Here is a 21,115-nt window from a genome sequence, read left to right on the forward strand (position 1 = left end):
CCATCCTCCGAAAATACTTATAGTAACTATTTGGTCGAAATTATCAATATGTAATGATGGACCACTAAGAAATTGGAAACTTTTAACCCAAACATAACTATAAAACTTACCCTAACCTAACCTATCCTAGTAATCTCAGGTTTCATACACTTTATCTTGAGCATAATATTGTACATAAATGCTATATTAGGCCTAGGAATATTTACATTTAGTTTTTTACTTTACCTTTTTCCAGAGTCTAGAAATTATGATGAAAATGTTTCTTGTGTCCATTACTACATGTTGTTACTTTCTGGTGGTCCATCACTATATGTTGTTACTTTCTGGTGGTCCATCACTATATGTTGATACTTTCTGGTGGTCCATCACTATATGTTGTTACTTTCTGGTGGTCCATCACTATATGTTGTTACTTTCTGGTGGTCCATTACTACATGTTGTTACTTTCTGGTGGTCCATCACTATATGTTGTTACTTTCTGGTGGTCCATCACTATATGTTGTTACTTTCTGGTGGTCCATCACTATATGTTGTTACTTTCTGGTGGTCCATCACTATATGTTGTTACTTTCTGGTGGTCCATCACTATATGTTGTTACTTTCTGGTGGTCCATCACTATATGTTGATACTTTCTGGTGGTCCATCACTATATGTTGTTACTTTCTGGTGGTCCATCACTATATGTTGTTACTTTCTGGTGGTCCATTACTACATGTTGTTACTTTCTGGTGGTCCATCACTATATGTTGTTACTTTCTGGTGGTCCATCACTATATGTTGTTACTTTCTGGTGGTCCATCACTATATGTTGTTACTTTCTGGTGGTCCATCACTATATGTTGTTACTTTCTGGTGGTCCATCACTATATGTTGTTACTTTCTGGTGGTCCATCACTATATGTTGTTACTTTCTGGTGGTCCATCACTATATGTTGTTACTTTCTGGTGGTCCATCACTATATGTTGATACTTTCTGGTGGTCCATCACTATATGTTGATACTTTCTGGTGGTCCATCACTACATGTTGTTACTTTCTGGTGGTCCATCACTATATGTTGATACTTTCTGGTGGTCCATCACTATATGTTGATACTTTCTGGTGGTCCATCACTATATGTTGATACTTTCTGGTGGTCCATCACTATATGTTGATACTTTCTGGTGGTCCATCACTATATGTTGATACTTTCTGGTGGTCCATCACTATATGTTGATACTTTCTGGTGGTCCATCACTATATGTTGATACTTTCTGGTGGTCCATCACTATGTTGTTACTTTCTGGTGGTCCATTACTACATGTTGTTACTTTCTGGTGGTCCATCACTATGTTGTTACTTTCTGGTGGTCCATCACTATATGTTGATACTTTCTGGTGGTCCATCACTATATGTTGATACTTTCTGGTGGTCCATCACTACATGTTGTTACTTTCTGGTGGTCCATCACTATATGTTGTTACTTTCTGGTGGTCCATCACTATATGTTGTTACTTTCTGGTGGTCCATCACTACATGTTGTTACTTTCTGGTGGTCCATCACTATATGTTGATACTTTCTGGTGGTCCATCACTGTATGTTGTTACTTTCTGGTGGTCCATCACTATATGTTGATACTTTCTGGTGGTCCATCACTACATGTTGTTACTTTCTGGTGGTCCATCACTATATGTTGTTACTTTCTGGTGGTCCATCACTACATGTTGTTACTTTCTGGTGGTCCATCACTATATGTTGATACTTTCTGGTGGTCCATCACTATATGTTGTTACTTTCTGGTGGTCCATCACTACTTATTGGTACTTTCTTGTGGTCCATCATTACATGTTGTACTTTATTCTGGGCCATCACTACTTATTGGTACTTTCTGGTGGACCAGCACTACATGTTGGTACTTTCTAGTAGTCCATCTGCACATGTTGGTAGTATGTTGGTATTTTCGATCAAATTCTTACTGTAATTATTCTCATTTCACGAAAATCAGTTATAATATTGTCACTATTTCTCTTTCCAAGATTAAAATGCACTAGAGCTTAAAATGTTATTTCCATGATGTATGTTGATGTTGGAGAGATTTACAAGATTGTAAAAGTTGGTGTTGGGACTGCAGGAGGTGGATATGACAGGGACGGTGATGAGTCAGAGTGAAGAGAGGTTCCTGGCCATAGACTTCAGCACACCTCTCTACATGGACGAGAGCAAGCTCATCTGCAAGCGACCAATCTTTCAGTCAGACATCACTGGGTTCCTCAAGCCATTCACAGTCATGGTAAGAACAAAGTTAAAAATAAGAGTAGTTTTGAGAGTGTAGAAGCTAATGTAAAGCTGTGTTTCCAACCTTACGCCACTCGTGAAAAGAAAAGATTAAGTAATACAAGAAACCTCAGCTGGCCACACATTGTAGGGGAGGCAGAGTGACTAACAGGCAGGACAAAATGCTGTGATGTAATGGTGGGGTCCTGGAGATCAGAGACGTGACACAGAAAGAAGACATTTTCCAACATTCATACGAATATGTACAGATATGATCTGCCTCATTCACATCACCCCCTTCACCCCCACACCCCTCCCCGTCAGCACGTAGATCTTGAGAGCATAGACTACATCAGAGAAGTTTTGTTAGAATAGGATGTACATTCATAAGTTTGTTACAATAAAGAATGCTTGCAGTAAATTATGTATGAAAAAAATATGCCTAGAGAAGATCTGTTAAAAATGTATATTCATAACAAAAATTATAATAAGGCAATTTATACAAATTGCATTACTCGTAAACTTCCAGATTACACTAAAATGAACACTCATTCAGAAATGTTAAATAAAGTATAGCAGTGGATACATTCTCGGCGGAAAAGTGAGAATTTCACGTTGGATCCCTTGGTGGAAAAAATATTCGGACAAGTTTCCTTTCACCTGATGCTGGTATTCATGAAGCCATAAATGATGAATAACGGCAGTTGCCTAACCTTGGGAGTTAGGCAACTGTTGTGGTATTACTTCCTGGGGTTTGACCGTGGAAAAAATCCTATATAGACCTAAATTATATATGAACACAGGCTTCCTATTCCCCAACAAAAATATTTATCTTTGGGCATACATTCAGATGCTGATAGAATGAGGTATACATTCAGAAGATCATAAATTTAAATATATACAATGATTTAAAGATATGTGTACGGTTACCTCAGCCTTAATACTGATTACATAAGTTTTGTTAACAATTGTCAATTTCATGACATAAATTTAATTTGGAATCGGTTTTATCACTTATATTTTTGTTATGGTGAGCCGCAGACGTGGATGGTGCTGATGGTGACGGTGGTAGATGTAACGGCGGCAACGGCTTCCGTTTTGCAAGGTCGTTCAAACCTTTTTAAAGACAGGCAAGTTGTGGGAAATTTTTCCAGCAGATATTTATGATCATTATTTATGTATTAAATGTATTTGAAACTTATTATATATAGAGAATGGACTGAATTTATGAAATGGACTGTATTTAAATTGTTTCTTCTACTGGGTGTTATCCTCTCCACATTATTTGGGGGGGTTTATATATACGTAATTTAAATCTCAAACTCCAATGAAAATAACAATAGTCTACTAAAATATTATCATGGTTAGTCTACTATTACATATGTAAGTACAAAGAAAATATACAGTTGAGCTGTTAGAGATGAACAGTTGATTCTCCAGTCATACAACCGTCCTGAACAAGTAAGCCACAGAGAGTATCCTCAGATGATATGGCGTCCAGACACATATGGGGTAGGAAAGAATTCGTGGCAGCTATCTCCACTTCCTCGAGATCACATATAATAATAAACCCAGGGTCATATGATCAAAGGGAGACTGGTAAGTTAATAATTAATGCTCACCCATTTTGGGTGGGTAGCCGGCTGCCTAACCATTTGAACTATAACATTCGTGATCACTTAGCTTATTTATCAACCGGGAAAGTAGGCACTTCTTTATATCCGTGAAAGATCTGCAGAACTCGCTTAGGCATGTCCTCGGCTACCTATTGTGGGCACATGTATGGCATCTTGTATAGTGAGAACTGGTACATCTGTACGTCTCGAAGCTATGTGCATACTGATGTCGTGCGTAGAGTGCCCCGCTTCCTCCCCTTCATACGTTCTGGACGCATCCAGTTTTCAGCTGATTTTATTATCAGCTGGAGGAGGAAGACATTATATATTCGTTATTTACTCTTATATCCAGTCTTAAATAAATACTTTCTTTTGTATTCAACTTTTAAACTGGTAACATTATATTTTCATGAAGGGAAATACTAGGTATTGGATTCCTTGGCTGATGCAATACCTTCCCATTGTTGCATGAGAATAACCCGGTACTCCCTTTTTGGTAAATATAGTAATATTAGCATTATTAGTAAATGCCTGACTCAACTAATTTAATTAGGTATGTCAGGGGTTAGTAATTGATGTTGGAATTTCCGACATAATTCCGGGGGAGAGAAACACGGTTCGGAGTCCACTGTTCAGGACTGACGTACACTGATTCTCCCCCTCGAAATTATAAATTTAACATTAGGTTAGTAACATGTCTGTACGTCTGTTTGCACAGTACGGATGTCCCATATAAGAGCTGCAGGTGTTGGACATCTATAAGCGTCTCACTGTCCTACTAACTCGGTATCTCTAAATCTATTCACTGTTATAGTACTGTTTAAGTTTAATTTTGCACTGTTGTGCTACAGTCCATTCTGAATGTGTTTTTCTTTCTGGAGTTGCAGGTGTATTTGGTCTTTGAATGGCTTCATTTCCTGCCAACTCCAGAGGAACCAGTTTTTCTAAAGTTTTAAGAAACGTGGTGCCTCGGTACTTGACTTTCACTATTCTTGAGATTTCTTGGTGGTCTGGATGAACAGAAATTATTCTGCCTATGGGCCACTCTGAACGTGGTCCATCACTGTCCACCAGAACAATATCTCCAAGGTTTAGGTTAATTTTGTTGTAAGTGCTACTTGCTCTGTAATGATACACTCTCAGAGCAGTTAGATATTCTCGAGTCCAAACATCATTCCACTGACCTATCACCCTGGACAAGTGCTTGTAGCTCTGGACCAAGTCACTCCCTCCGACATATGAAGGATCTTCTGGTCCATCATCCATGAGGGATGCTAGAGGGCTGAGAAATCCCTCATATATCAAATAGGATGGATTCAGTGGTTCACGTTGTGAAATGTCATCAGAGAGGTAGGTCAACGGTCTGTTGTTGACTCAAGCTTCTGTTTCCATGACAACGGTTTGGAGCTCCTGCAAGTTAATTTTTTGACGGTTTAGGCTTTTCTTGGGCAACGTTTTACCGCCCCTATCATTCGTTCATAGAAGCCTTCGTGCCACGGTGCTCTGGGAGGTATGAACTTCCAGTGGCACTACCTATGTCTCGGGGCAGTATGTACCTTTGGGTGATTCCAAATTTCTCACAGACAGGCCTCCCTTGCCATCAAATTAGACCCATTGTCTGAGATCATCAACTTGGGACAATAGCGACGGGCAGCAAATCTGTGGAAAGCTTGAATGAATGCCTTAGCACTCATGTCAGAAGTATATTCTCCTTGTTGTGGCACAGGTGAAGAGGCAGTCCTGGGTGCCAGCGAGGGTTACTGCTCCTGTGTTGTCTACCCCAGTGGTCTCAAAAGGACGAAGGTGGCCAACTCGTTCACTAAGGAGTGGTGGAAGTCCTGGATAAGGACACACCCGAGCGTCGTACCTCCGGCACATTATATAAGATTTTATTATAGATTTTACAGTCTGACGACTTTGAGGAAGCCAGAACTGTTGCCTTAGGTCGGTGAAGATATCGAGTACCCAATAATGTAAAGTGCCATGCTTATGTATGTGCAACACAATTAGCCAACTGATGATGTGGTTTCAGGGGAGAAACATTGGGTTCTTTACATCCAAATTCAGGTTAGCATGTTCCAAGCGTCCTCCACATCTTAGTATATTTTTACTGTCTAAGTCAAACCAGAGACCCAGATCGTTTACTAATTTATCTAGGAGGTTTTCATAATCAATTCTTAGGTTTCAGTCTGGCCTCGTTTGACCCAGTACTTTAATGGACTAGGAAACTGGTGTTTGATTATCATTCTGTTCAGGAAATCAAATACTACTTGTGTTACACCTAGTAATTTACTTAATTCAGAGTACTGACTAGGGTCAATTGCCAGAGTCTGAGGTGGTTCTCATTGGGAACAGTGACGTTGGCTACTATGATTTGTGGCTTTTGTTTAGGCCACTGCTCACTGGCTAGCCACTGAGGTCTAGTGAACCACATCTCGGCTCTGGCTAGTTGCCTTAGCGTCAATCCACTGGAAAGGTTGTCAGCTGGATTATCTTTGGTAGGTACATATCTTAACCTGTACCCTGCTGACACCTCTCGTATTTGCCTCACGTGATTACTTACGCTGGGAGTTTTGTTGTTAATACTTCATACCCACTGTAAGACTGCCTCATTATATGACCATACCACTGTTTCTGTAAAGTGGAGGTTATTTAAAGTTTTGGTCAGGTAGTGGGGCAATTTAACTCCAACTAGTAGGGCGGTTAATTCTAATTGTGACTGACTGTTTCTTTAACGGTGCCATCCTAGCTTTGGATGTGAGTAGGGTTGCCGGCTCATTTGTTACTAAATAGACTACAGTGCCATACGCCTTTCCTGAGGTATCACAGAACGCATGCAGCTTGATAGGTTGATCAGGTTTTATAGAGTTGTGAGGAAACTTAAGGTTGTTTAGGGTAAGGATCCGTTGTTAACTGTTGCCATTTTTCTTGTAAGGCATTTGTTAATGAATCATCCCAGCCTATTTTACTTTGCTTGCTTCTTGCATTAGCAGTTTACCCTTTATTAATATGGGGCATACTAGTGGTCTCACTACTTTATAATTTTGGGGTCCAGTGTTTGTCAGAAACCTTATGATGATTATTTTTACTTGTTGTGTTGGTTTTAGTTTTAATTAGTCTTTAAGGTATCTGCAACCTTCTTGGTCACAAACGTCTTTTGAGATCCTTGATCAAATAAACCTCGAGTGTTGATCTTGGACCTCTTGTTTTCAGGTGTAATTGAGCAGCTGGTAAAGTCTCGTTATTGTCGGACTTGGTATGTAGTACGTTTATACTGTCGTACCTTATAGAACTGTTCTGTGGTAGAAGTTTCTTCCTCCACCTGGGGTTTGGGCGACCTAGGTCTAGTGTCCCCACACAGTACCGTATGGTGTTGACCTTCATGGCACCTGTTGCATGTGTGTTAATTGGGCTGCACAAGTACTGGGATCATAAGATTTTAAACATCTGGTGCATTTACGCAACTCTTTGAGACGTTTTAATCTGGAAGCACGATGAGATTAATTTTGGCAGTGGTACAATGAGTTTTCCTTTTGGCAGAACAAACAGTCTCTACATCCTACAATAGCTTTGGGAGTCACCACCTTGGGTGACACTGTAACTGTAGGTTTGGAGGGACTCACAATGTACGTACCTATACTGCTGTTTTTCCAACTTGGAGTGGATGTGTGGACGGATTATGTTTATTAGTTTTATTTGTGTCACTCTTTGGTCTCACTGATTTATCAGTGGTTGACCTGTTAGTGTCAGATTTTATTCTGTCATGAGCATTCAGCCGATTGACAGTTATACTTACTCCCTCAAAAATCTTGTTAAGGGAAAGGATTTCAGTTCTGTACAGTTCGAATCCTGTATATGTTCTTTGTTTATTAAATGTGTATAGTTAACAGGTGTTTACTCTTGTCCTGGTGAGGCTTCCCAGAAAACAGAGAGAGAGAGAGAGAGAGAGAGAGAGAGAGAGAGAGAGAGAGAGAGAGAGAGAGAGAGAGAGAGAGAGAGAGAGAGGATTACAGCTGCAGGCTGGGTGATAGGAAACACTAATTTACAAAAAGGGGGCTTGAGGAGATCATTCCAAACAAGGAAAGAGTGGTGAGTCATGGTGGCTCGAGTAGGGTGTGTGCAGAGGACAATAAGGCTAGTGTTGGAGCCGCACCCCTAGAAATGTGACGCTGAACCCCTCTCCAAGATCAAGAGGTGTACAGATTGATCTGAGAAAACTACAAGCACTCTAGAGTTCATTGTTGGTTGACCGGCGGTAGCGGGAGCGTGGCTGCTGAGGTCGGTCGTCTGTTCCGGCAGAGAGTGGTGTGGGGACGTTGTCTACCTGTACACGAGCAACAGTCTGGTGCAGCAACCAGAGCTCTTTGGAGGTTTAAGGTAGTATTTGTTGGTAACAGAACTTGCACAAGCTTCATGACCACCAATCACACGACGACACTCTTGGCGCATTCCGGGGACAGATATGTCATCAAATCCATAAACATTCTAGGGTCGCACTGAATACATTTGTGAGCAAAGACTGAGTGGTTCGAAAGCACAGATATCACTGTAACTTAATGACCCTTAGAGGAGTAAGTTCACTATTAGTCACATAATTTGCGAAGTATTTGTTGAGAAATACAGCAGAGTGTGAGACGATCTACGGAAATATACTGATCAGAAAATTAATTTGACAGTGAAGGGAGCAGTGGGTCAGGTGTGGAGGTGAGGGCAACCAGCAAATGCGAGAGTGCCTTGAGCAGAGCTTGGACGTCCTGCCTGTGGATCACTACGCCCCTTCTTGGCCAGTGTGAGTGCCTTGATTTTACATGTTAAACACAATCACAATTATTTATCACATAGCTTTATCGCCACGTGTTAACCTTGGATATGTATGTTGTAGCACCTTCTTAAACTCCCCTCGGGTTGAACTTATTGCCCGAAATGTTGTGGGAATTGGTTACTTTGTGAGAATGATCCTCACATTACCTCATGCTACAGAATGCTCTAGCCAGTGTGAAGTGTGCTCTAACCCGTGTGAAGTGTGCTCTAGCCCATGTAAGATGTGCTCTAGCCAGTGTGAAGTGTGCTCTAGCCAGTGTAAGGTGTGCTCTAGCCAGTGTGAAGTGTGCTCTAGCCCGTGTGAAGTGTGCTCTAGCCAGTGTGAAGTGTGCTCTAGCCAGTGTAAGGTGTGCTCTAGCCAGTGTGAAGTGTGCTCTAGCCCGTGTGAAGTGTGCTCTAGCCCATGTAAGATGTGCTCTAGCCAGTGTAAGGTGTGCTCTAGCCGGTGTAAGGTGTGCTCTAGCCCGTGTGAAGTGTGCTCTAGCCAGTGTAAGGTGTGCTCTAGCCAGTGTGAGGTGTGCTCTAGCCAGTGTGAGGTGTGCTCTAGCCAGTGTAAGGTGTGCTCTAGCCAGTGTAAGGTGTGCTCTAGCCCGTGTAAGGTGTGCTCTTGCCAGTGTGAAGTGTGCTCTAGCCAGTGTAAGGTGTGCTCTAGCCCATGTAAAATGTGCTCTAGCCAGTGTAAGGTGTGCTCTAGCCAGTGTAAGGTGTGCTCTAGCCAGTGTGAAGTGTGCTCTAGCCCATGTAAGATGTGCTCTAGCCAGTGTAAGGTGTGCTCTAGCCAGTGTAAGGTGTGCTCTAGCCAGTGTAAGGTGTGCTCTAGCCAGTGTGAAGTGTGCTCTTTTGTTGCACTGACACTCACCACTCTCCAGCACTAACACTCACCACTCTCCAGCACTAACACTGACCACTCTCCAGCACTGACACTCACCACTCTCCAGCACTGACACTCACCACTCTCCAGCACTAACACTCACCACTCTCCAGCACTAACACTCACCACTCTCCAGCACTAACACTCACCACTCTCCAGCACTAACACTCACCACTCTCCAGCACTAACACTCACCACTCTCCAGCACTAACACTCACCACTCTCCAGCACTGACACTCACCACTCTCCAGCACTGACACTCACCACTCTCCAGCACTAACACTCACCACTCTCCAGCACTAACACTCACCACTCTCCAGCACTGACACTCACCACTCTCCAGCACTGACACTCACCACTCTCCAGCACTGACACTCACCACTCTCCAGCACTAACACTCACCACTCTCCAGCACTAACACTCACCACTCTCCAACACTGACACTCACCACTCTCCACCACTGACACTCACCACTCTCCAGCACTAACACTCACCACTCTCCAGCACTGACACTCACCACTCTCCACCACTGACACTCACCACTCTCCAGCACTGACACTCACCACTCTCCACCACTGACACTCACCACTCTCCACCACTGACACTCACCACTCTCCACCACTGACACTCACCACTCTCCACCACTGACACTCACCACTCTCCAGCACTGGCACTCACCACTCTCCACCACTGACACTCACCACTCTCCAGCACTAACACTCACCACTCTCCACCACTGCCACTCACCACTCTCCACCACTGACACTCACCACTCTCCACCACTGCCACTCACCACTCTCCACCACTGACACTCACCACTCTCCACCACTGGTATTGGTGGTTAGTGATGGAGGGTGGTGGTGATGGGGGTTCATCACCACCACCCTCCATTATTACCACTAACCACAACTATAAACCATCAACCACCTCTACAACCAACCACCACGACGAATGCCACCAACAACAACCACCACCGCCACAAACCACAAACAATAACAACCACTAACAAAGATTTTGCACGAAGTGAAAAAACATGAAATGAATAAAAAAATTTAACCACCTTTATTATGTTCCTGTTTTATTTCTACGCATATTTATACTCATATTTCTTTTTCTATACATAAAATCAATATTAGAAACGGCTTTCATGCAACATTTAAGATTGCCACTCTGTGTTTTTTATGGTTCGTTGTGAAATGATTTGTAGCAACCTATCTACAACTCAACGCAACAACGTATCGATTACCTCCAAACGAATGTTGCCACGGCTTTTAAAAACTTTCCAGGTACATTGTGGCAACCTAAAATTATTTCCTGAGTGGTTTTCCAAAACGTCTTCTGCAATTTCACTATTATGATTAATATGCGATCTCAAACTAGAAATAATTAGTCTTTGAAAAATGGGAATATTTATGAAAATGGGATTAAATAATTGAAAGTGAGATTAAATAATTAAAAATGGGATTAAATAATTGAAAATGGGATTAAATATGTAATTATGGAAAACAGGCATATTTGAGGGAATGTGAAGGCAGGCTGGCTGATGAAGTCATTGGAAATTATGGATGGCAGGAACTCCGAGCGTGACAGAGGTAACTAAAATTAGGGATAACTGAAAGGTGTTGGGATCTTTATGGGTAAACTAGATGGGGCCAACGAGTGCAGTGAATAGATCTTCTGAAGTTTATTCCATTCATATTGGTAGTTAATGACTGGTTCATCATGGGTGTAGATTAAAAGGAGATACTGTATGATCCTCCCTATAGGCTTTCTGCAATTTCATTCAGATTTTTAATATTCAGTCTTTTAACTAGAAATAATTTTTGAAAATGGGATTTAATAGTTAATCAATGAAAATGGGATTTAATATACAATTATGGGAAATGAACTTATTGAGGGATGATGAGGAATGGCTGGCTTATGACGTCATTGAACATTAGGGATCACTGGAACCGATCACTTTGCAGAGGTAATTAAATTTAGGGAGAACTACGACCTATAATCCACGTCGATAACGGGAAAAAAATCAAGACTATTTTCCTTGCTTCTTATGTTTAGGTTTTCTGTAGTTTTATTTAATTTCATTGTGGTGTTTAATGACTGGTTCAACATGAGAGGAAATAAATAGGAGATACCATATGGAACGCCAGAAGGCCTTCCTGAATTTCATTCTTATGAATGTTTGAATATACAATGTTTTACTAGAAAAAAATAATATTAGGAAAATGGAAATATATGAAAATTGGAATAAATTTGCAATTGCTGAAAATGAGATTAAATTTGCAATCACTGAAAATGGGATTAAATATGCAATGATGGAACATAGGCATATTGAGGGAAGATGAAAACTGGCTGGCTGATGACGTCATTGAACATTAGGGATGACTGGAATTACGCATCACCAAGGTAACTAAATTTAGGGATGGCAACAACGAAGTGTCATAGAAACTCCCCATGTGCTACGCTGAAGTGTTGAAAAAAAACATGCCCTGTGGTTTGATGAAGCGTCCCAAAAAACCGCTTCTAAAAAAAATCACGACGAAGCGTGAAAAAAATCCTGGGTTACGACGAAACATCACAAAAAGCACCCTATGTGCTACGACGAAACGTCGCAAAAAAACATCGCCCTGCGCTATAACGAAGCGTGACAAAAAACATCCTTGCTTGCTACGACGAAGCGTTACAAAAAACAAGCCCTGTTGTTTTATGACGAAGTGTAATCCTTGTGTGCTTCGATGAAGTGTCACAAAAAACACCCCTTTTTTATGACGAAGCGTCACAAAAAATTTCCTGTGCTAAATTAAAGCATCGCAAAAACATCCACTGTGCTACGACGGAGCATCAAAAAATACACCCCCTGGGCTGTGACGGAGCATCACCAAACAACAACAAAGCCTGGCCATCATCATAAAGCATCACAAAGAACATCACCTGGGCTGCACCAAGCATCACAAAGAACATCACCTGGGCTGCACCAAGCATCACAAAGAACATCACCTGGGCTGCACCAAGCATCACAAAGAACATCACCTGGGCTGCACCAAGCATCACAAAGAACATCACCTGGGCTGCACCAAGCATCACAAAGAACATCACCTGGGCTGCACCAAGCATCACAAAGAACATCACCTGGGCTGCACCAAGCATCACAAAGAACATCACCTGGGCTGCACCAAGCATTGCAAAATAACACCCACTGTGCAATGACGAAACGTCACAAAAAGTAAAACGCTTTATCGCAGTCATAGATTACAGTGTGTGTGTGTGTGTGTGTGTACTCACCTATTTGTACTCGCCTATTTGTGCTTGCGGGGGTTGAGCTCTGGCTCTTTGGTCCCGCCTCTCAACTGTCAATCAACTGGTGTACAGGTTCCTGAGCCTATTGGGCTCTATCATATCTACACTTGAAACGGTGTCAGCCTCCACCACATCACTGCCTAATGCATTCCATTTGTCAACCACTCTGAAACTAAAAAAGTTCTTTCTAATATCTCCGTGGCTCATTGGGCACTCAGTTTCCACCTGTGTCCCCTAGTGCGTGTGCCCCTTGTGTTAAATAGCCTGTCTTTATCAACCCTGTCGATTCCCTTGAGAATCTTGAATGTGGTGATCATGTCCCCCCTAACTCTTCTGTCTTCCAACGAAGTGAGGTTTAATTCCCGTAGTCTCTCCTCGTAGCTCATACCTCTCAGCTCGGGTACTAGTCTGGTGGCAAACCTTTGAACCTTTTCCAGTTTAGTAGTTTCCTTGACTAGATATGGACTCCATGCTGGGGCATCATGCTCCAGGATTGGCCTGACATATGTGGTATGCAAAGTTCTGAATGATTCCTTACACAAGTTCATAAATGCCGTTCTTATGTTGGCCAGCCTGGCATATGCCGATGGTGTTATCCTCTTGATATGGGCTGCAGGGGGACAGGTCTGGCGTGATATCAACCCATAAGTCTTTTTCTCTCTCTGACTCTTGGAGAATTTTATCTCTCAAATGATACCTTGTATCTGGCCTCCTGCTCCCTACACCTATCTATATTACATTACATTTGCTTCGGTTAAACTTTAACAACCATTTGTTCGACCATTCCTTCAGTTTGTCTAGGTCTTCTTGAAGCCTCAAGCAGTCCTTTTCCTGTCTTAATCCTTCTCATAATTTCGGCATCGTCAGTAAACATTGAGAGAAATGAGTCTATACCCTCCGGGAGATTATTTACGTATATCAGAAACAGGATAGGACCGAGTACAGAGCCCTGTGGGACTCCACTGGTGACTTCACGCCAATCCGAGATCTCACCCTTCAATGTAACTCTCTGCTTCCTATTTCTTAGGTACTCCTTTATCCACTGGAGCACTTTACCAGTTACTCCTGCCTGTCTCTCCAGCTTATGTACCAGCCTCTTATGGGGTAGTGTGAAAGGCTTTCCGGCAATCCAAAAAAATGCAGTTCGCCCAGCCTTCTCTGTCTTGGTTAATCTTTGCCACCTGGTCGTAGAATTCTATTAAGCCTGTAAGGCAAGATTTGCCCTCCCTGAACCCATGTTGGCAAGTTAATAGTACAATTTGTCCATTATCAAGGATTTTGAAAATACATATAATTTTGACTATAATTTTGTTCCAACAATAATATGATTATTTGGAAGCTTCTAGATTCTTGAGATCACATGTTCAATGTTATATAGGCATTGAGCCCAATGGTTATGTAGGCTAATAATGTATATACTGATGATTCTTAAATCATCAGTTTATATATGATTCTGATGTAAATTATAGATATATGTAAATATTACATTCCTCAGATAATAATATGGATATGATGAGAGGAATTTTCCACAGGTGTGCCCTTTATCAGCATGAGGTGTGTTCTTGTCAGTGTTATGTGTCCTCTTGTCAGTGTTATGTGTGCTCCCGTCAGTGTTATGTGTGCTCCCGTCAGTGTTATGTGTGCTCCCGTCAGTGTTATGTGTGCTCCCGTCAGTGTTATGTGTGCTCCCGTCAGTGTTATGTGTGCTCCCGTCAGTGTTATGTGTCCTCTTGTCAGTGTTATGTGTGCTCCTGTCAGTGTTATGTGTGCTCCCGTCAGTGTTATGTGTGCTCCCGTCAGTGTTATGTGTGCTCCCGTCAGTGTTATGTGTGCTCCCGTCAGTGTTATGTGTGCTCCCGTCAGTGTTATGTGTCCTCTTGTCAGTGTTATGTGTGTTCCCGTCAGTGTTATGTGTGCTCCCGTCAGTGTTATGTGTCCTCCCGTCGGTGTTATGTGTCCTCCCGTCAGTGTTATGTGTCCTCCCGTCAGTGTTATGTGTGCTCTTGTCAGTGTTATGTGTGCTCCCGTCAGTGTTATGTGTGCTCCCGTCAGTGTTATGTGTCCTCCCGTCAGTGTTATGTGTGCTCCCGTCAGTGTTATGTGTGCTCCCGTCAGTGTTATGTGTGCTCCCGTCAGTGTTATGTGTGCTCCCGTCAGTGTTATGTGTCCTCTTGTCAGTGTTATGTGTGCTCCCGTCAGTGTTATGTGTGCTCCCGTCAGTGTTATGTGTGCTCCCGTCAGTGTTATGTGTCCTCCCGTCAGTGTTATGTGTGCTCTTGTCAGTGTTATGTGTGCTCTTGTCAGTGTTATGTGTGCTCCCGTCAGTGTTATGTGTGCTCCCGTCAGTGTTATGTGTCCTCCCGTCAGTGTTATGTGTGCTCCCGTCAGTGTTATGTGTCCTCCCGTCAGTGTTATGTGTCCTCCCGTCAGTGTTATGTGTCCTCTTGTCAGTGTTATGTGTGCTCTTGTCAGTGTTATGTGTGCTCTTGTCAGTGTTATGTGTGCTCCCGTCAGTGTTATGTGTGCTCCCGTCAGTGTTATGTGTCCTCTTGTCAGTGTTATGTGTCCTCTTGTCAGTGTTATGTGTGCTCCCGTCAGTGTTGTGTGTGCTCCCGTCAGTGTTATGTGTGCTCCCGTCAGTGTTATGTGTCCTCCCGTCAGTGTTATGTGTGCTCTTGTCAGTGCTAAGTACTCACCTAGTTGTGCATGCGGGGGTTGAGCTCTGACTCTCTTGTCCTGCCTCTCAACTGTCAATCAATTGATGTACAAGTTCCTGAGCCTATTGGGCTCTATTATCTACACTTGAAACTGTATGGAGTCTGCCTCCACCACAACACTTCCTAAAACATTCCATTTGCCAACTACTGTGTCTATAGCTCATTTGGGCTCTCAATTTTTACCTGTGTTCTCTAGTGCTCCACCAGTCTCCGTGGTGTAGTGGTAAGACACTCGCCTGGCGTTCCGCGAGCGCTTTGTCATGGGTTCGTATCCTGGCCGGGGAGGATTTACTGAGCGCAAATCCTTAACTGTAACCTCTGTTTAACTCAACAGTAAAATGTGTACTTGGTTGTAACAACGATTCTTCGCGGCAGGGGATCGTATTCCAGGGACCTGCCCGAAACGCTACGCGTACTAGTGGCTGTACAAGAATGTAACAACTCTTGTATATATCTCAAAAAAAAGTGCGTGTGCCCCTTGTGTTAAATAGAAAAAAAATATCTTGTCAGTGTTTGGTGTCCTTTTGTCAGTGATGTATGTTCTTGTCAGTGTTTGCTGTGTTCTTGCCAGTGTATTATGTGCTCTTCTCTGTATGAGGTGTGCTCTTATCTGTATGAGGTGTGCTCTTCTCTGTATGAGGTGTGCTCTTCTCTGTATGAGGTGTGCTCTTCTCTGTATGAGGTGTGCACTTCTCTGTATGAGGTGTGCTCTTCTCTGTATGAGGTGTGCTCTTCTCTGTATGAGGTGTGCTCTTCTCTGTATGAGGTGTGCTCTTCTCTGTATGAGGTGTGCTCTTATCTGTATGAGGTGTGCTCTTCTCTGTATGAGGTGTGCTCTTGTCAGTGTTTGGTGTGCTCTTGTCAGTGTTTGTTGTGCTCTTTTCAGTGTTCCGTGTACTATTGTCAGTGTTTGGTGTCCTCTTGTCATTGTGAGGAGTGCTCTTGTCAGTGTAAGGTGAGCCATTATGAGTGTGAGGTATGCTCTGTCAGTGTGAGGTGTGTTATTATCAGGGGTACGAGTGCTCTTGTCAGTGTTTGGTCTGCTGTTGTCAGTGTGAGGTGGGCTCCTATCAGTTTGATTATTTTGTCTGTGTTAAGTGTGCTGTTGACAGTATTTCGTGTGTTCTTGTCAGTGATAGGTGTGCTCTTGTCAGTGATAGGTGTGCTCTTGTCAGTGATTGGTGTGCTCTTGTCAGTGTTTTGAGTGCTCATGTCAGTGCAAGGTGTTCTCTTCCCAGTGTTTGATATTCTCGTGTCAGTGTTACGTGAGCTCTTGCCAGTGTGAGGTTTTCAACGTATCGGAAATAAAGGCAAGAAATCAAGACAGGGTGGTAGGTGGAAGAGAGATGGAACGGTGATGTGAGGAAAAGTGATTAAGAGGAAGAGAAAGTTTAAAATGAGAGGGAGAAAATGAGATCAAGGATGAAAGTAGAAGAATAGAAAGTAGGAGTGCTAGAATAGTATGAAATAAAGTATAATAGTAAAAAGATAGAATGTTGCTGCCACAATCCATTCTTATCAGACAAGGATTGGAACTTGTCTGCACTATAATATTATCTGATGTTATAATGTATCAACTGTAAGCATGCACTAGAATACCCAAGAATCTTTGTCATAATCTTAATTAAGCCAGTAAACTTCAGATCCAAGATCTAGTGATCACAATTAAAGGCAATTTAAAAAGTAAGTTAGTCAATTATATATTTCCTATTAGATCTTCACTCATATGGATATCATAATTCAACCATTTCATTTGATGTTAAATGTCAACATTAATACACAATTTGAGTCACCACCTGAGAAATTGAGAACACTTTCGGCTGACTGCCCCTGAGAAGCAAACAACACCTTGGTTGAAATCACAATATACGTCACCTTACAAGTTCTCTCAGCAATGTCTCTGAGACTAAGTTTGATAGAGAGAGAGGTTAGAACAGGTGACAGACACCCACCCGACCTGACAGGCCTAGTCTGGCTGCGGGAACCTCTCTCTGGAGTAGTGTTCTAGTTATCGCTGTCCTCAATGTCTCAAATGTACAGTTCCACGAGTATATATATATATGGGGGGGACCGAGAGGTATGCTCCGCCTTCCAGGAGATCTACCTGCAACCTAGACAGCGCCTTGTTTGATGGAAAGACCTAGCCAGCCGGCTGCAATTATCAGGTTAGCAGAAAGCAGGGTCCTTCACACGACCTGACCCCTACTCATCCTGTGACTATTTAATCTCTAAAGGTGTGGCTTCTTAATTGATAAGACCCGACAAACTGGCGACACCAATATCCTGTGTCACTGAACTCTCGCTTTATATAAACTAATATACAAACCCCTTTTATGGCGTTTTGTGCTCTTGTGCTCAAGAGGGTACGTGCTCTTGTCAGTGTGTGGGGCGTGCTCTTGTCAGTGTGTGGTGTGCTCTTGTCAGTGTGTGGGGCGTGCTCTTGTCAGTGTGTGGTGTGCTCTTGTCAGTGTGTGGGGCGTGCTCTTGTCAGTAAGTAGCGTGCTCTTGTCAGTGTGTGGGGTGTGCTCTTGTCAGTGTGTGGTGTGCTCTTCTCAGTGTGTGGTGTGCTCTTCTCAGTGTGTGGTGTGCTCTTCTCAGTGTGTGGTGTGCTCTTCTCAGTGTGTGGTGTGCTCTTTTCACAGTTTGGTGTGTTCTTGTCACAGTTTGGTGTGTTCTTGTCACAGTTTGGTGTGTTCTTGTCACAGTTTGGTGTGTTCTTGTCACAGTTTGGTGTGTTCTTGTCACAGTTTGGTGTGTTCTTGTCACAGTTTGGTGTGTTCTTGTCACAGTTTGGTGTGCTCATGTCAGTGGTAAATGTGCTCTTGTCAGTGAGAGATGAGATCTTGTCAGTGTTATGTGTGCTCTTGTCAGTGTTGCGTGCTGTTGTCAGTGATATGTGTGCTCTTATCAGTGTTTGGTGTGCTTTTGTAAGTGTGAGGTGTGCTCTTGTCAGTATTTTGTGTGCTCTTGTCAGTATTTTGTGTGCTCTTGTCAATATTTTGTGTGCTCTTGTCAGTGTTTGATGTGCTCTTGTCAATGTGAGGTTTCTATTGTCTGTGTTATGTCTGCTCTTGTCAGTGAGAGTTGTGCTCTTGTTAGTGGTACGTGTTCTCCTGTGAGTGTGAGGTGTGCTCTTGTGAGTGTGAGGTGTGCTCTTGTGAGTGTGAGGTGTGCTCTTGTGAGTGTGAGGTGTGCTCGTTTGTGGGGTTTTCTATTTTGCTTTCTCGACTGCAATGCGTACGTCGCCAATGTACATGTGGCAGACGCTTCACGAAGCTGTCGGAATCAGCAGAGAAAATACGAGAGCAACCGTACAGGGCCTGGGAGCAAGGTCGAGTTAGAGTCTTGAGGGTCTCTTCTCAGACTAGCCTCACCTGGTCCTGCTCCACGTTGATCGTTGGAATCTCCTCAATGATTGAAACACTTTAAGGGACTCCTAGGGTCCTCATCACATTTATAGATTTGTGAATAATAGGCAACTCTGTTGGAGACACCTCGAGCTGAAGGCTTGAGTAAATAGTTGACAGTATTCAGAAGTGATTCAACGGAAACACCGCATAAAGCTTAACAGTAGTTTATTTACTAACTTAACCACTAATACAAAGGGTGCTTGATTTAATTTAGATTGGCGTCAGAAAGGCTATGGTTGCATTAGCAAGACTTGACGTCTGGCTAATCGATTCGGATCCACTCGTGGCGAAACACCTAACTTAACACAGTCGACAGCCAATCATTAACACGGCAGCCTAACTGCCGGTATGCAATGGGATTACAAGAGTTCCAACCGGATACTCGGGTTATGATGATATGCAATAACTTAACAATAGCACTGTCACTGGGACAGGCAATAACATGCACAATAATAATATCAGACAATAACTAAATGTGTGGTGTATGTAAAGCTCACATTCACAGACGAGTGTAACTTCGTGGTACCTCACAGATAAACACGCATACACCATCGGGTGCCTTCACCTATACTTGTGTCAGGTATGAAAAGGTGAGAACTGTGGTTGATCCCTCATGATCAACACAGACAGACACAATAAATCAATGACAAGATCTTGTACTAACAGGTAGGCTACCTCTCTTATTCACTCACTCACTCTGGCACATTTATGCAAGAATTCGTAGGTGGCCTGATAGCTGGTTTCCTCATTATGACGTGAGACCATTGGCGACAGGCTTTCCCACACTTGATGGCACTGGCAGTGAGTAAGGTGGTGACGTCACGTAGTACCGTAAGGCAGGGCGGCTGGCGGCTCCAGGTACCGAGGTACTGAGGTACTAGCTACATGCTCTGGACAGTGGCGGCTGGTGGCTGCAGGTTATATGGTACCATGCGGTACACTGTGGTAAAGTCACACACAGGTTACTTAGGCAGCGGCACTCCTTAGTTCACTCTAGGTCACTCACAGACGATGTCACCAGGGGTTACCTGATACCAGTCTGTTTCGCTCTGTTGATTTGTCACTAGGCTTCTGAACAATATAGTCACGATCGCGATTCCGGGCGAGCGTTGGTATATTGAAAAGACGCTGAGTATAACTTGACGATGAGGAATGGACAGTGTTCAGTCTATTGGCCGATAGACAGAACAGGACACGTCTTCTAGCTAAGAATTCCCTCACGTGAATGCTCTTGCAAGAGAAGCAGGGCATCTCGTGGAACACAAACACAAGCGGTTACAATTGACCAATGGCATTGCAGCAAAAGAGCGGGAACCAATCATATTGATCGTTCCTTGATCAGTAACAGAGGTGACGTCACAAGCACTTCACGACTACGTCACAGTTGTTATTCTCCATCGCGCCGGTTGAGGCTGACCCCAGAGGTCAGACTGTCGCCTCGCTGGCGTCCCCTCTGTCTCTCACACTTCGCACCTCCTATGTGTACTCTCTGACCCTGTAGCAAGTATGCTTAACATCCCTGTATCTACTTCCTGCCTGGACATACGGCGGCCTCCGTATTATAAACGTATTCCTGGTTAAGTGGGCATCCTGGAGATACCCAACTTGCCAATTTACTATCCAGGGTTAACAGAGATAGGGCTTGTGCACGATATCGGTGCAATGTAATGAGGCATTCAAGTCAGCTGTGGGATAATCTTAAGACCATACTCTGACATCGTGTCTATGTTAGGTGTGCTCTTGTCAGTGTGAGGTGTGCTCTTGTCAGTGTTAGTAGTGCTCTTGTCAATGTAAGGTGTGCTCTTGTCAATGTAAGGTGTGCTCTTGTCAGTGTGAGGTGTGCTCTTCTCAATGTGAGGTGTGCTCTTGTCAGTGTGAGGTGTGCTCTTGTCAGTGTAAGGTGTGCTCTTGTCAGTGTAAGGTGTGCTCTTGTCAGTGTGAGGTGTGCTCTTGTCAGTGTGAGGTGTGCTCTTGTCAGTGTGAGGTGTGCTCTTGTCAGTTTGAGGTGTGCTCTTGTCAGTGTTATGTGGGGTCTTGTCAGTATTTAGTGAGATCTTGGCAGTGTAAGGTGTTCTTTTCCTAATGTTTGGTGTGCTCCTGTCAGTTTTTGGTGTGCGTTTATCAGTGTT

General features: G+C 43.2%; 1 protein-coding gene across 1 annotated transcript in view; it reads left to right on the forward strand.

Moving 5' to 3' along the window:
• Positions 1-21,115, forward strand: part of LOC123763353 (uncharacterized) — a 132,992-nt gene that overhangs the window by 51,940 nt on the left and 59,937 nt on the right. The window contains exons 3-6 of the mRNA XM_069303306.1: positions 2,112-2,270; positions 3,296-3,407; positions 7,084-7,126; positions 8,547-8,659. Coding sequence (XP_069159407.1) covers positions 2,112-2,270; positions 3,296-3,407; positions 7,084-7,126; positions 8,547-8,659 — 427 coding nt within the window. The remainder of the gene's footprint in view (positions 1-2,111; positions 2,271-3,295; positions 3,408-7,083; positions 7,127-8,546; positions 8,660-21,115) is intronic.

The sequence above is a fragment of the Procambarus clarkii genome, chromosome 49 (genome assembly GCF_040958095.1).
Source record: "Procambarus clarkii isolate CNS0578487 chromosome 49, FALCON_Pclarkii_2.0, whole genome shotgun sequence".
NCBI classification, from domain to species: Eukaryota; Metazoa; Arthropoda; class Malacostraca; order Decapoda; family Cambaridae; genus Procambarus; species Procambarus clarkii.